The sequence below is a fragment of the Falco naumanni genome, chromosome 5 (genome assembly GCF_017639655.2).
Source record: "Falco naumanni isolate bFalNau1 chromosome 5, bFalNau1.pat, whole genome shotgun sequence".
NCBI classification, from domain to species: Eukaryota; Metazoa; Chordata; class Aves; order Falconiformes; family Falconidae; genus Falco; species Falco naumanni.
In genome coordinates, this window is record NC_054058.1 from 44363409 (window position 1) to 44380091 (window position 16683).

The 16683-nt window shown below is 38.1% G+C and overlaps 1 protein-coding gene across 4 annotated transcripts in view; it reads right to left on the reverse strand.

Annotated features, from left to right (window-relative positions):
• The window catches only part of EEA1 (early endosome antigen 1), a 71294-nt gene that overhangs the window by 19285 nt on the left and 35326 nt on the right, over positions 1-16683 (reverse strand). For all 4 annotated transcript variants that reach the window (XM_040594590.1, XM_040594589.1, XM_040594588.1 and 1 more), the window contains 8 exons: positions 16199-16315; positions 10447-10785; positions 5973-6122; positions 4828-4947; positions 4400-4603; positions 3618-3818; positions 2024-2137; positions 671-826 (listed from right to left, as the gene is read on the reverse strand). In XM_040594590.1, the coding sequence (XP_040450524.1) occupies positions 671-826; positions 2024-2137; positions 3618-3818; positions 4400-4603; positions 4828-4947; positions 5973-6122; positions 10447-10785; positions 16199-16315 (1401 nt within the window). The remainder of the gene's footprint in view (positions 1-670; positions 827-2023; positions 2138-3617; positions 3819-4399; positions 4604-4827; positions 4948-5972; positions 6123-10446; positions 10786-16198; positions 16316-16683) is intronic.

Genomic DNA, 16683 nt, shown 5'->3' on the forward strand with positions numbered 1-16683 from the left:
CTACCAAGAATGTTTACAAATAGTTAACAAAGGTTAAAGCCAGAATTTAGAAGCTTCCAAGAATTATGACTAATTCCTATCCTTAACTGAAAATACTAGTATCTCAAAACACCAGAAGGTTCTGCAAACCTTCTGCCAGAATTAGGCATACCTTAAAGAAAAACTGATTCCAGAACTGGAATGCAAATCTCAAGATCAAGTTAGAGGAAAAATATTGATAAATACATCTTGAAAAAAAGCCTACTGAAAGGCTTTAGAAATAAACCAGGCAGGCAGCGTTAACATGGGCTTACCAATGTAACACATATTCCCTGCTACCACTTGTAAAGTGCATAAGCTTGAACCTGAAGACTCTAATTTTGGGACGTACTCATGTTCTCTCTCATAACACTTTCCACATAGCACAGAGGTTGGTAGAAGCACATGTACAGGAAAATGACAGTATAGTGGCAATGTTCTAAACCTGTCATCTTAGTGTAATATGCTAGCACGGTAGACGGGGGAAATGGGATTAAATGGTGGATCAGGAAACACTAGTGAGAAAGAAAAGCTATAAAAGTGGTATTGATATAATCCTTCCCCCATAATTTGAGCACAGTTTTTATCACATACTACCAAGCAGTGGAGAACATTGGTTTCTGTAAGCTCAGAAACTGTGTTCAATACAAACCTTAAGCTGTCCTTCTAGCTCTTCAGTTTTCTGTTCTAAATAAAGACTCTTCTCTTTGTATTCTTTAAGATTGGCTTCCAGCTGAGCACAGTATTCCTGCTTGTCATTCAGCTTAGCTGTAACCTGATCCAACTGAACGCTGACCTTATTCAATTCCTAAGGTAAAATAAAAATACAAGGGTTGTCAGTTTTTAAATAACTAAAAGGAATTACTAATGTCATATATGCTTTTAAATGATCTGAAGTATTCAAATAAAAAAGGAAAATAATGTTTCTTTTTTATTCTGAGCGGCAGGAAATTGAGAGGGAAAACACACGTGCACAAATTCTCTCTGTTGAACAGACAAAATTTCTTTTAAAGCCTCCATATTCCTCTCAAAACTTTATAGGCTGTAGGTTAAATCTTAACAAAGGTGGCTTAAGTTATAAATGGAAGAGGAATTATACGTAATAAACATGCTAGATCCTGCAGTTAGTACAACAGTAACTAGAAAGTAATACTACAAAACCTTAGAGAAAATTTATGCTGTATTCATGAAATGAAGCACCACCAAAGACGAAAGCCAAAAGATGGGCACAGTCCTCCACATACAAGAGATGATTTCAAATGATCTGGTTCAACACAAAACAAAGTAATTTCTGCAGAAGACATGAACACATTCACCTAATAACCACTATGATAACAGCTACATCAAAGCTCATTGCTCTCCAACCATGCTGATTTAATTATTAATTATTTAATAGTTGCAAAAAGAGGTCTTCTGTTTATATCAATTAATTACATTCCCACGCCCAAAAATGGTGCTATGTTAGCATCTGCTGGATGTTTCCATGAAGACCACAGCAGCACTGATTCTAACAATGCAGTATTTGATACAGCAGCCAATGGAATGCTTCACTAGGATTAACAGACATTAAAACATGCAATTTTAACAATAGTCTTTTGGGTTTTTGTATCAGTTAGCATAATAGATAATTACTTCTGAATACAGGCATCTGATTCTGAATTTATCTGAATCTGCAGTAAGAGTTAAAACTTGTTTTCACTTGTACCCAATGCATTGTACCTTTTCTTCATAACATACAGGTGAGAATTTAATTATACCCCAACAGAACAGTTTAGATTCTGAACCATAATGTTACAGCAAGGAGGGGATTCCCAAGTATATTCTTTACACTGCAAAATTTACCTGGCCCAGATTACAGCAAAAAAAACTGACTACATATCATTTAGTTAAAATAGCCTAAAGGATGATTTCCAAATGCATATTCACATGTTTATATAGTTTGTAAACAACTATTCTTAGGTTTTTAGGTAACATAGAAACTTCATGTTTATATGTTGCTCATAACCTGTTGCTTATCTTGCAGTGCATGCTGAGCAGTGTCCAGATGATTCTGAAGATCCGCCCTTTGAGCAACTTTTGATGCTTCTGCTGAAAGTAGCAATTCAGTCTTTGCCTTTACCTGAAAAGATAAGTTGTATTTCATTAGAACATCTATTTTACTGTAGCTCATTTGAATTTTTTTTATACTTATCAGTAAGTTTAATAGTAAAATCAGTAGTTTTCATGTGCTAGTGTTAAAAAAAAAAAAAAAAAAAAAAAAAAGGAGGGGGGAAGCGGGAAGAAATACTTTCAGGGTTTAGACAAATATCAGGATTTTAAGTCACTGTCAGTTCTTTGAGCTAAAAAAACCACATAAAACCAAAAAAAAACCCCATCAGTTTCACTCATCTTCTATTCTAGGAAAAGATTTTTACTTACTAACAAGGAACAATGTGATATACTTAGTGCATTCACACAGATGCATATCTTGATAACCTCAAACTACATGCACATTTAAGGGTCTCCAAAATTTTTAAAAGCAGAAAGAACAAGAAACAACAAAAATATGCTTCTACATGCATACCATCTTTCTCTGCTCCTACCTGCCTGTTAGGGAGCAACCTCCCTTCTTTCCAAAACACCCACCAAACAAAGTCTAGAAGGTGGGTATGAATGGTGTGGGTGCAGAGTGGCAATATTCAGGGTCACTTGTTACTGTGATTTACTATTTTTCTCCCTAATAGAAATGCTACTTCTCTAAGACTGTAAGGAAGCTCATTTTGCCTTAAAAACCAGTTGCAATAGTCCATAGATGATTCAGTTCTAGCTCTAATGTCTTGCTGAAAAAACAGCCCAGACACTGTAGTGAAACCCAGTAAAAACATCACAAAGCTCCATCAGATGTTCCTAGACCTGTTTGGAAATTGAGTAACACTAATTCAAAAGACGCCACAATGTATTAATCCAGCAACAACAGTACTAGCTGCTCCAAGTGCACTGATGCAAGAACTTCTGTTCAAATGTCATTTTTTCTTTGGGAAAGCTGAACATAATTAGCTTTTAGCTTAAGCAGCGCTTCATAGTAGGAGAGTCCGCATTGTTTCCATACCAGGAAATTCCCTTGTTTGGTAAATTAAACTGACAACAAGGTAGCCCACAGCTTTTTTGTTTGTTTGTTTTTGACGAAACACATAAGCATAGGAAATTTCTAGGTAACAAGAAGATCTTAGTGACTTTACAGACTTTCACTCTGGAGCACAGAATCCAAGACTGGTAAGAGCAGGGCTTTGGATGTCTAATCATTACAAATACAGTAAGAGATGCTTGAGGACAAGAGTTTCCGCAACTCAGTTATGAACTCGGGGGGGGGGGGGGGGGGTGGGGGGTGTTAATTAACAAAAAAATAATATAGAAAAAAAATACAACAAAAAAACCCCAACACTTGCCATCTATTGCTATTCTGAATCCAGTTACATTTTCCTCAGTTTTATCTGCCTTATTCTACTTCATTCATTTGTTAGTAGAAACATGCAATTTTTCTCAAATGGTCTTGTATGTTCTCTGGAGAGAATACAAAAAGCACAAGCAGGATTTACCATCACCACACAGTATAGAGTTACCTGTACATCAAGTTGTGATACTTTCTCTTTACTTTCATTTAGCTGGCTGGTTAGTTCAGTGATGTTTGCCTCCAGGGAAAGCACGCGGTCTTGAGCAGCTCTTAGGTGAGCCTTTTGCTCCTGCACTTGCTCATGCAAATTCTCTTGGGCTTGTTTATGACTTTCTGATTGATTCTTCAGCTTCTCTGTCAGCTGAGTTACCTGCAGTGAAAAAAACGAGGTATATAGAAGGCTGGAACAGCATGTCCAGGGAAGTCACAAACCTGTGTCTTATCGTGGCTCTGGAGACTCAACACCACCACATTCTTTTTCTGAACTATTACAGTAAAGCTATATTGTACACAATACCAGAGTTTAAATAGGTTACCAGTTGAAAATGGAAGCAAAAGGAATCGTCAACTTGGTCTTATTGTAACAAAACCAAAATACTACGGAGACAACAAATGCAGGCTAAACTGAATTTTGGTGTTGAAAGTGGGAATTAAACCTCTTTTCAAAATAATAAAACCAAACATGTATCTGTATCCAAAAATTATTTGTAAGCACATATTACTAGCATATGTACATAGGAAACATCTAGGAATTCCTGTCCCTATATGCTGACAGCAAGGAAGTCACCAAAACTCAAGTCCTGTGAAATTTACAGTAAGATCTTTAAAGTAAGTAACAAAGAAACAGAAGAGTACATTAAAGATTAGTGTCATATCTGATGAGATAGGAGAAAAGGAAACAAGATTCAATAATGAAAATTAAAGCATAGAAAAAAGTCTCCAAGTTCTTACCTGTATTTGCAATGCATGGTTTTTCTCTTGCAGCTGGTTAAGAACTGCAGTTTCTCCTTCACCAGCTTGAATTTTGGCATATAAGTCCTCTCTTTCTTTTTCTAGCAGTGAGATGTTTTCCTTGCTTTTTTGAAGCAAAGCCTCAAGATTTTGAATTTTTTGGTCCTTATCTCCAATTTGTCGTAGTACTTGCTCCAAATCATTCTAGAAATTTGCATAATAGCTTCCTTAATTATAAGGACCTTAGAAGTTACTCCTAACGCATAAAATGTTGGATAAATTTATTAAACATTTTCTGTATATTCTGTTCAAGATTTACAAGTTAATTTATTGAAACTACTATAAGTCATGCAAGTCACCTTTACAGAGAAAACATATTCAAAATAATGAAATCCTTAAATATACTTTCACATGAGGATACGTGTTACCTGGGCTTCTCGTAGTTTTGCTGTAGTATTTTGCTGAAGTGTCTGCTGCTCCTGGTACTGCTGTTTTGCCTTATCTAATTGATGCTGCAATTCTGTGGAATTTGCTACTTTTTCCTTTAGCTGAAAAAAAAACCAAAAACCAAACCAGACTAATGAATGAACAATCACCATTCAGTATGCCAACAGTGCTCTATGTTCAATCTAATGCTGAAAGATTTTAGTCTAAAAAAGAGTATTTGAAAACTGGTATAAATATAAAAGTGTGTAATGCTAGTTAAAGCATCAAAATCTAACCAAAGCATTCATTACTATTAATAGGTGAGGTTCTCTATCACAAGCGAGAACTATAAAACTATCAGATATATATGGATGGAATTTAGCTCTCAAAAATCTAAAACATAAGAGATTTTTAGTATGTTTTTTTTCCAACAGCTGTTAAGATGTAACATGACTGATGACATAGATACCTGTAAAATAACATTATTATCACTATTATTAGCAGTTTTAGTAACAACTTCAGTTTAGCAGTGTCTGCAGTGCTGTACTGGTCAAGGCTTTGCAAATTAGCTACAGAAAAGCTTTAAAGCTTTGACAACGTACCACTCAGGTATTTGGCCAATCCCCATACAGGCAGCAGAAAATCAGCAACATATACAAGATGCTCATTAACACAAATAAAAATTAATAAAACAAGTGTTTTCTGCCCATCCACCCCACACTGGTTATTAACTACCAATGACCTGCTTTGCCATGTTCATTTTTATTTCATGTAGGGCTTTATCTCAAAAACACCTACACACAAAACTTCACCCACATGGGCTTAGGTGCTCCTACATCTTATAAAAAAGATCCTTAAACAAAGCTCACAAGTGCAAAATGTACATCTTTTGTTCATCTGTAAAGCATCATGAACATACATGCGTCCGATAAGCATTTAGCCTTACAAAAATCTGTAATGCAAGTGGCATTTTAGCAGATTTTGGTAATTTTATCACTTTAACAGCATTATGTTATATATGATATATATATATCATCAAATGAAACTCCCATAAGGACAAACTTTATAAACTGCAGCTTCACCACAAGTGTATGTACAGACTACTATCAGAACCAGAACAAACTAGAGTCTGCATAAAAGCCCCTACCTGTTCTTCAGCACGAGAAAGTTTTAACTGCAGATCAGCCACCTGCTGCTCTTTGTCCATCAGTTTCTCACTAGACAGCTGCCTCTGCTCCTTGAGCCGCCCGTGTGCTTCCCCTAGCTGACGCTCTGTTTCTAGAAGTTTACTGTGCAACTGAAAAAAAAGTTATCCATGTTTTAGTCATTCTTTAGCCCATAGTACTGTATTTTAGATCCGCTCTGTCAAATGTTTACCCTAAGTTTTCATAATCTGGAGTAAAACAACTACATGAGCTCCCGAAGTCATGTATGTATATCATACACCTCAGAAACACAAATCATGTTTAAGAACACCCTCAACTGCAAAGGCATGAACAAATATTCAAAAAAGTAAGTTGGAGGGACCCAGAAACATCCTAATTTCTCTACAGAAGCCCCTCAATATGAGTTACAGAGACTTAGTAGAAACACAAAGAGGGCAATCCTTCTAAGACATAAGGACTATCGTGAAAACTAGTGATGCTTACAGCAATCTCAGCTTATACAGCACACACCTTCACAATATGTAGATCCAGTGGCTGAAGCACCATGCCTTTACCTGCTCCGCTGGCTCCCACAATATACTGCTCTGCATTGCTAGAATACTCTAAGGGTGTAATTTTTAGCTTGTCCTGGCTGCATCAATGGCATTCATTCCCTGCAGACCAGAGATGCATGAACCTTCAATGCAGAGTACATAGTAGCTTTGGTGGCTTATAGTCCAGCAGCGCAGTAAGTAGGGGGATGAGCTCTTCCAGCTGGATATAAGCTTGCCTCATGATTTTTTCAGTCAACAAAAGCAGTACCGCACCATCTTCAGTGTTCAAAGATGGCCTTTTACAACTCACTGTTCTAAAAAGCTCTCTCCATAAAATCAACTCTTCTTCTACTCGAAACTGTCACTACAGGTCCTGGGCTACCTCCTGCCTACTTCTACACAAACACATTCACAGATACACAAATGAACTTTCAACTCAATGCAAAAAAAAAAAAAAAAAAAGAGACTGGATCAGACCTTGCAGCACAGCAAGAACTTTCCATAGGTATCAGGATAAACGAAGCCTACCTCCCTATGAATTTATGTCCAAGACCCTTAAACCCTTCACATTTTAACTCCAGGTACTCCCTTCAGTATCCCTAAACCTTTCTCAAGCTTTCCTCAAATCCCTACTAATATCTAGGCAAAAGGCAGCACAATCTTGCTGCTCACTGCAAGCTACCACTTGTTGACCAGCTGTCTGTCTAGCAGGACAGAAAAAAGAACAGTGCTTTTGGTAACATTACATCTTCCCCCCAGGCACTGAGGGGGTGAGGCATGAATATAAGTCTCTCTCCTTTACCCAGATGCCTGTTTCCACAATAATTTAACACCGAAGAGCCTAATGCTGAAGACCTTTGGGCCACCTGTTACAATCTGGCTGAAGTTATCAAACAATGCAAATGATACAGGGGATGGAGACCAAGAACCAAATGTGCCTATGTCTTATTTTCTTAGGAAACCAAGCTAAATTATTTGTTTATATGTCCACAACCACAAAACCTGTGAATGAAAAGCTGTTCGGCATGTGGCCGAGATGCCAACTGCTAACTGTGACCACACAGTTAAGAGAGGTAGAAGAGGGCGGACACAGTGAGGAAAAAGACCATATTCTCTTCTCCAGTAATCAAGAACATTTGTCTTTTTTCCACAGGAACCGCTAAATTATTAATACTTCCTCCTGACTAAAAATACAAACAAGAGTGGCAGGAAAAAAATTAATGAAGAAAGGGTGCAACAAGATAACTATTGTAACTATTCATGGGTAACCTGATACTGGGAAAGAATATTTGGAAAGGGGAAAAATCAGCAAACAGCATTTTACAAAAGTCACTTTTACAGGCACAGTTAAGAATTTTTCAAGGACTTTAAGATTGACTTTAAGTAAACAGAACCATAAAATCCAGGATTAACCAATGTTTCAGACAACAAAAATCACAAAATAACATTTAGACTTTCAAAGATACAATAAAGTAGATTCAAATTCTCTCAACAACCATATTTATCAGCAGTTAACATTTCTTCAAGACTGAGGGAGCCCGTATTTTCTTGTGTTACCCTCTTCCTACTGTTGCGCAGAACCAACATTATCACTGAAGTTTCCTTCCATTGAAAAGATCACTTCTTTTATAACACTCAAACTCTAAAATACACTAATTTAACCAGACATGCACCTGTTCAAATCGATTTTGAGAAGATGGCAAAGATTCTTTGAAATTGTGGTTTGACTAAACAACTACATATATGCCATCATAAGCAGCATCCATTTTGTCAACACAAGCTATGGGACTACATCCATAAAATGGTAATTCCATTAAACTATTAAGTGAATATGAGAAATTTAGTCTTTTCATGACAATAGTAACCTAACCCTTATTTGGAAGGAGAGAGAGGAAGAGAAGTTTTGCTTGGCTTCAATTTTATTTTATGCCTGTATGAAGGGCTTTTTTTCCTCCTCCACTATTCTTTTACAATACAATTCCAAAACACATCCTGAGATCCAGCGGCTTGTTCAGGTTTCCTTGCTTAGATTGTCTTTATCCCCAATGGTCTTTATCCCCAATATCCAGAGAATATGTCATGCCTCCTTTGTCTTTCATAGTAATTAATTCAGCAATGTTTTATTCGCCTTCCTCCTCCTTCACTTGCCCACCCCAAATATTCTTCTTGAAAATGCCCTTTCAGGCTGAAGCCAGATTTCAGCTCAACCTCTTGGCTGTGCTTCAGAAGCTTGCATACATGTTGCCTAGGCAGACTGAGGCAGTTTACCAAGTGAGGATTCCTAAGCAGATAACTAATATAATTATCTCCCCTCCCCCTGACAGAAGACTGATGGGAGAAGGAAAGTCATTCTGGGGATGTAATACATACATAATGAAGTTTTGCCAAGCCACAGTTCTTCCAAGATAAGCTATACATGCACAGCTTGCAACTTCATCTATTTCAGACTTGAAAAAGGGTTGAAAATTGATAAAATGACAACGCTTCAGTGAGAGATTAAAATTAAGTACGTCATACTGGGAAAAAAAAACCCAGATTATTTTTCCCATCTTGGGGCTGGACACGATTCCTGATGCACAAATATTTCTCCATTACATTACAATGAGAACACGTTACTCCCCAAGACACTAGATATAACAAAGTTCAACCAGCCTCAAATTTCAATAAGCTCAATGTTAAATGGAAGTCCAGCTTCCATAACCCATTGGAATCAGTAGAACTATATGTAAAAAGTGCAGGGATGTATGCTCGGGGTGTTCTCACAGCTATCAGCAATATACAGAGGAGGTGTTTGTGGAGAGACACAAAGGAAGCGATATTAAGACTTGACATTACCCCTGCTTTTCACACTAGGTATTCTCTACTGTATTCACTATTCAGCTTTAAAGCAAATGGAGCATTATTCAGTTCTAATGTAAAACGAAGAGTCACTTTTCTCAAACTTCCTACAGAGTATTGAAATTTCTACTAAAAGTGAAACTACTTCTGATACTCTACCGGAATTTGTTTTTCTCATAATCTAAATTCATTATAGCTTCAGCTACCATACTGAACTGGAATAAATAACCTTGCTGACTTCTTAGAATTTGTGTATTACCATATTTGTCATGGAAACTCAATATTCTGGGTTGTCCTCTAACTTTACAATATTTTCCTTATTTCAGGGAATGTCCCAACAAAAAAAGGGGAGGGAAAAAATTGTAGGATGAGGGAAGACTTCATTTAACACTGTAAGAGAAAAAGAGTGGACAAAAACCTGTCTCAGATCAGCTAAACCCTTTTTTATTCATGCACCAAAAAAAGTAAAATCAGAACATGAGAAATAAGCTACAAAGTTTATGCTCATTCAACCGTAATTTTTAAAACTGTAATTATAACGATAGTTTTAAAAAGAGCTCCAGATACAAAAATAAGTAAGATATTTACCTCTCAGAAAAAGTAGAATAATACTACAGACAGACAGATATTACATTAACCTTTCCAGAAACAAAAATGTGAAAAGGCAGTTATAAAACTGTAGATCTTGCTGAGTTTGATTGTGACTTAGAGGCTACAGCTATCCTCATCTGGCACTGACAGAAGTTTGGACCTACTAAAAAGATTCAGATGTAACAACAAATACCGAAGAATTTTTGCGCTCTTATCACAGCCTCTTCTTTTTGCCTGTTCTTTTCTTTACTTCTCTAAGGGGCAGAAGTGATTGTATTTCATTCTCTGCACCGTCAGGAAGTATACTTGTTTATTCAAATACCGGCTAGCATTGTATTTATTCAAATACAAGCGCTGGTTAATTACTGCCCTTCAATAAGGAAATGCAAGTGCACATGCATGAAAAATATGTATGCACAGTTTAAAAAACCCTAACAGGATGGTTTAAGGAACCATCCCAACAGGATGGTCTAGGAAGCTTAAGGAACCTTACCTGACTGAGCTCGCTTTGGAGTTGCAGGCCATGCTGCTCTTTTTCCTCCCTCTGCTGCTGCAGCTGTTTACATTCCGCCTTGAGATGCTGGTACTTCATCTCTACTTCAGACAGCTCTTCTTTAAGTTTCTGGCTCACTTCCCCCTTCTCACCTAGCTCTGTCTGTAATCTCTGTATCGAGGCTTCAGATACAGACAGCTTTGCCTGAAGCTGTTGGCAGTCCAGGTCCTTCTGGTGAAAGCTTGCCTGCACATTCTTCTTACTTACAGATACTTCATTGTGTTTTTCTTCTAGCTGGGTGTAGTCCTGTTCCTTCTTCAGCAGCTTCTCAGTCAGACTCTACGAAGAGAGTTAGAGTTACACAGCAATTCAAGTGCAATCCTGCTTACAGCTGTTCAATGCATTATTCAAACCTTTTCTCAAGAGTTGATGCGGAACACTGAACAACTTGCTCAAAAACATCATTAAAGACAACACTGACCTCTGTTTTGTACTACACAATTCTGGATCCCATACAGCACACAGTTTCAACTGGAAATACTGTTTTTCATACTCTCACATAAATCTACTTCCTATCACTGAGAACACCAGAGAAACTCTATTTCTTTATCCTGAAGATTAGTTTGCTTTCCCTGAACATTCAAGTTCTAACCTATTACAAATGCATTTGCTTGTGGAATTGTTGAAATAGTAATCTGAGTTATCAGTATACAGAAGAAGTTTTCAACTATCAACTCCTTTAAACAATTCCCTAAGCAACAACATTTGTGGTTTAATTCCCACCTAATCCAGTACAGTCATCATGCTGGCCATTTTTAGAAGGATCCTAATTTTGCCCTGTCACTAGCATGCTCTGCTATCCAAATTACGGAAGAGAACCCATGAAAATTAAGAAAATCTGTGATGTTGATAAATCACAGAATGAAACACTCCTGATTTAACCTTCATTTTAGAAGATGGTGTTTTTACATTTAATTCATACCATCTAATTTCCTTGCACACAAATCACCTCAAAGAGGATAGCTGTTTTGAGCTTGAAAACATTGAAAATTGGGATTCCCGAAAGCAAAGGCATGAACATTGCTGAGTGTCAGATTTTAATTACCACATTAATGACAGTAAATATTGCAGGGTCTAAGGTCATAGTATCAAATTTACATGCTGAGACAAATACTGGGGAAAAAATTATTTACAGGTCATTTTCAACCATTACATACTGATTTTTATCAATTTCACGAAGAAATCAAAATTATACTCAAATAAAAATTAAATTATCTTAATGAAAGATACAACTCCAGAAAGTTTGGGTATTCCCCCAAGCTGAGCTGAGGCACTAACTAGAGTTTCAGAGATCTCCAAGCATGATGAAGAAGCCGTAAGATCCATTTCAGTTTTCCAGTGGCACTTTTTGAAGCACAGAAACACGGTTGCATGGAGGCCCTGGTCATCATCTAACCCAGGTAATTAATTCCATCTTCTTGAAATGTACTAGCAGGTTCCATTTATTGCAGCATCTTACTGATACCTATCTCAGTGAACACTACTATGCACACCTTTTAAATGCTTGTGTACTTCTGGCAGTTTCAGTAAATACTATATTCTCTAGTGACCCTTTCAATTAAAATACAGAAAAATAAAGAACACTTCTAGCGTGTCCAGCTAGAAAATATGCCAAGGCTGAGGTTAGCCTTATATATCAAAACTTTAGAGTTCTGCAACTCTGGAACAACACTGTTTCAATGATAAGATAGATAGTGCTGCAATTCTAGCTATGCTGGGCATCTTAAAAGTATACTTCTTCGCAGTATCCAGAGATGAAACCTGCTTTGCCAGAAGAAAAAGCTGTAAAATCATTCCGGTAAGTTGAACACTTAAACGGTTTTGTTCTTTACAGATTTTAACAAAGGATGACTATGTTGGTTATATATATATATATACACACACACATATATATAAACCATACATAGACTTCCATTTTTCAATTGTGATAAAATAAACAGAAGAAGCTATTAAAAAAAGAGCTGTTAGAAAGCAAGGAATCTTGCAAACGAGGAGAACTCTAGCAGTCCAGCAACCCATGTGAGAGCAAATATAAATAAAGCCCTAAGTGTTTGTTTAAGAAAATACATACTTTCTAAATGTCCTGGTTTCAGCTAGGATAGAGTTAATTTTCTTCTTAGTAGTTAGTACAGTGCTGTGTTTTGGCTCTGATGTGAGAACAAGGTTGACAGGACACTGATGTTTTTAGTCTTTGCTGGGTGATGTTCATACTACTAAATCAAGGACTTTTCAGTTCCTTGGGCCCTGCCAGCCAGAGGGCTGAGGGGGCACGGGAAATTGGGAGGGGACACAGCCAGGACAGGTGACCCAAGCTAGCCAAAGAGGTATTCCACACCATACGACGTCATGCTGAGTATAAGAACTGGGTGAAGAAGGAAGGTGGGGACATTTGGCATTACGGCGTTTGTCTTCCCAAGTTGCCATTACACATGCTGCAGCCCTGCTTCCCTGGGGATGGCTGAACCCCTGCCTGCCCATGGGAAGCGGTGAATGAATTCCTTGCTTTGCTTTGCTTGTGTGCACGGCTTCTGCTTTACCTATTAAATTGTTCTTATCTCAACCCTTGAATTTTACATTCCTTTCCGATTCTCCTTCCCATTCCCCTGGGTGGGGGGAGCAAGCGACTAGCTGCACGGTGCTGGGCTGCCGGCCAGGGTTAAACCATGACACCAAAGCACACAACTTAGCCAAAAATTCCAGCTCAAGACTAAAGTTTGGCTACTGAATTCTAGCCCTGAAGTAGTGTATTTTGAAATGTTTCTTGAAAAATAAAACAACCTGTTGCTGTTACAGGAATAGAGCACATAAAGAACATGCTGAGGCCAAGTGCCATCTTTACCCCCCTGAGGTCAGTGGCAAGGCTACCACTGCTTTTAGAGTATGTTTCACCCTCAGATTATAGAAGAAAGTTGCAATTCCTTTTTCATTAAAGAGAATCGACCAGGCAGGATCATTAACATTCATAATGAATCATGTTCCTGAAATACCAACACACCACAGAAACTTTTTCATCATAACCGGGCAAGACAGAGCTCAGGTATTGCTCTTACTACTACTCCATAATCGGATCCAGACATCTCACGTAGAACTGCTACGTGCTGTTTTATGAAGAGTCAGCGCAGGGCACTAACAAAAAGGGGGCCAGGGGGCAGGGAGAAAGAGAAACAGTTACTGTTGTCTTGAAGCAGACTGAGGCTCTGGAAAGCTTTCAGGAACACTATGTCAAAAAAGAAGCAAAGCTTCTTCACCATTACCTTACAAACTAACCAAAGGACAGCCTAGAGCAGCAGCTACACACAGTTCGAGATGCTGTTCCGCATCCTGCACTATTCTTCTCTCTTCCTCCCTGGTCTGATGATCAATACAGCAATGAATACCAGCGCGTAAAGCCACTGCCCCTGACAGCTGAACACCCTCTGCAGTCACAAAGGGCCAAAGAGAGCTGCAAACTGCTACTGTTGCTTTCACGAGAGAAGAACTGGGTTTGCCTGACAGACTGCTGCCTCCATGTGTGACTGAAGCCCAGGAGTAAATTCAAGGCCACAGAGCTGCCAAGCTGTGGTCATTCAGGTCACATCAGAGGAGCCAGCAGTGTTCCCTACCTGGACGCACGTCCCAGCTGCATCCCAGACATATAAAGGGATATGTGGGCAAACACAAGCCACCTCTCTTCCCCAAGTCTTGATTTCCACAGAAAAGGAAGAGGGAAGGGCAGTATGTTACAGAACTCGGCAAAAAGCCCTGAGCCTTGAAAGCTCACTAGATACAAGAGGCAACATCACACTGATCCCTTCTTTTATAACTGCTCCTTGGGAAAATACCTGTAATACATGTTAGTAGTGACAGTGGCCAGATATTAAAGAACAGACTCTGTGGTAATTGATCAAATTTCAGAATAGTTGTCAATAGAAGGTTAGAAACGAAGCATTTTTCCCTGTAGATAATCCGTCACCATTTTTCTAAAAAAAAAAAAAAAAACAAACAAAAACCCCCACATGCAATTGGTTTAGAATTACAGCAAGCCTTACACTTCAGGGAATACACTGCTTTTACACATTAGGTCTCTTCTGGGCTACAGGCCATGACTGGCCTCTACAAGGCAAGCCAAGCCCCATAATTACAGCACTTTATAAATGAAGGAAAGACAGTTCCTGCTGGTCTCAGAAAACTGATCCTATCTACTTATCATCTGCTTTTCTCAGTATAGCTCCTGAAAATACAAGAAACAGCTTGCTTGCTTGAGGTTGTACATAAGCTTGAAAAACTCTGCGTCAGTGCACAGAAATATCTTCCCACATTGCAATGGAATTATAAATGGATATACATATCAAAATGCAATATATTCCATTCTGCATTAACGGCTCCTCCTTCCTCCATGACAGCATCTTCAAGGATGGCAAACTGTTCAAAGTAGGAGCAGTTTCTGTTATTTGGGAAGCTAGTCTTACCTTTTCCAGTTCTAGATCCAAGTCCTCCAGGGCCAAGATTCCTTGGCTAGCATACCATTCTTATGGATATCACCTTTCAAAAAGCTGCATAAAGAGGTGGCTGTAAACTGCTTCAAGTCACTGAAACTGAAAGAGGAAAAGTAGCTTGCTGCCACTTCTCTTCTTCCTATTCCAAGTGGTGTTTGGCATTAACCTGACATAGCAGAGGACTCTCTCTTGAAGTATGGTTATCTTATGCATCAATCTGTTTCACTCACATTGTTAATGGAACAGCAATATATTCAGACAAGGGCTCCATACTGTATAGCAATAACTGCCAAAAGCCTGATTCACTGTTGCTGGTCTGTGGAAAAGCGCAGCATGACAATTCTCACCATTTCAGTTCTGCACCTGATTTAACAAGCCAAACCAAGAGTCATCCTACTAAAGGCAAGTTTAATTTACCAACTTTTAATTGCACCTTCTTACATTCTTTGAAAATGCTGCTTTAATACTAGATTACATTAAAGAAACACTGTTAGGTCTCTGCCCTTTCCAATTTTCCAAGATTGGCAAGGTTGCTGGTAAATACACATATGTAGTGTGTACAGCTTATATACAGTGTTACATATACATGCCACAAAAAGCAGCATGCATCTTTCTCCTTGTCTCCTTTCTGCCTGACCTCTATTTATTACCCCACAAGATATGCTTTCTTAATGCAAATACAAAACTCAGCAAGCTCAAAGAGCTTTGACAAAAGCTCTCAAGGAATACTTACAAGCTAAGAAGCTTCTGGAGTTTATTTCCATTTTCTATCATTCATTACTCTGATAAACGGCCAGAAAATATGATAGGAGTACCACCTAAAAGCTAAGAAACTGCAAAACCAATGAAGAGAGCTCAAAATGTCTTCTGAGTTATGATTCTTAGGCAAACGTAATATTTAAAAGGGTACTGCTTTTTTCTTTCAATGTGTGAGGTGGCCATACTGCTTAATGACAGTAAGCAGAAACTGTCACAATTAGAAATCTGCAACCATAACAACCCTGAAGATTTCAGTTGTAACATAGCAATGATCAATAAAACACAGCATTTGCTTGTACATTATGATATCCCTCATGTTAACCAAAATGGCAAAGGAATTCTCAACTTCTGCCACACCAAGAAGTGTTTTGTTAGTCTTCAGTGCTTCCCAAGGCAACATGTGATGTCTTTCCATTTTAATGTGAGCTAACATGCATAGGAAATAACAGCATTCTCACCTGGTTTTTCTGTTCTAGCTCTTTGACTGAACTTTTAAGTTTTTGCAGCTCTTGAACATACACAGCTACTTCCTGAGGTCCTTTGGCAAGTTCAGCTCTTAACTGGTTAATAGTAGCCTGAACAAACAGAAAAATCCACATTAAAAACAAACCTTTGCATGTATAACCCAACAAAAGCAAGATGTTTGGTAGCAAAATAAAAAGCATCTTGTATACAAATAAACAGCTTAAGAAAAAAGTCATCTGCAAACTAATCTCAGAGCACCTTCAGCTACAGAAGCACCACTGAGCATTATTTCCCAGCTTCCTGGCTGAGATTCATTCATGTCTTATTTCAGAAGACAAAAATTGGCCCCAGTCCAATAGAAAATGTCAGATAGAGCCCACACCGATAAAAATCACAACAGATTATCCTTTAATCATTATCACAGTTCTAGCTTCAGGTGAAACCCTCCCAAGTCACCACAGTTACACAGCCAAAATCT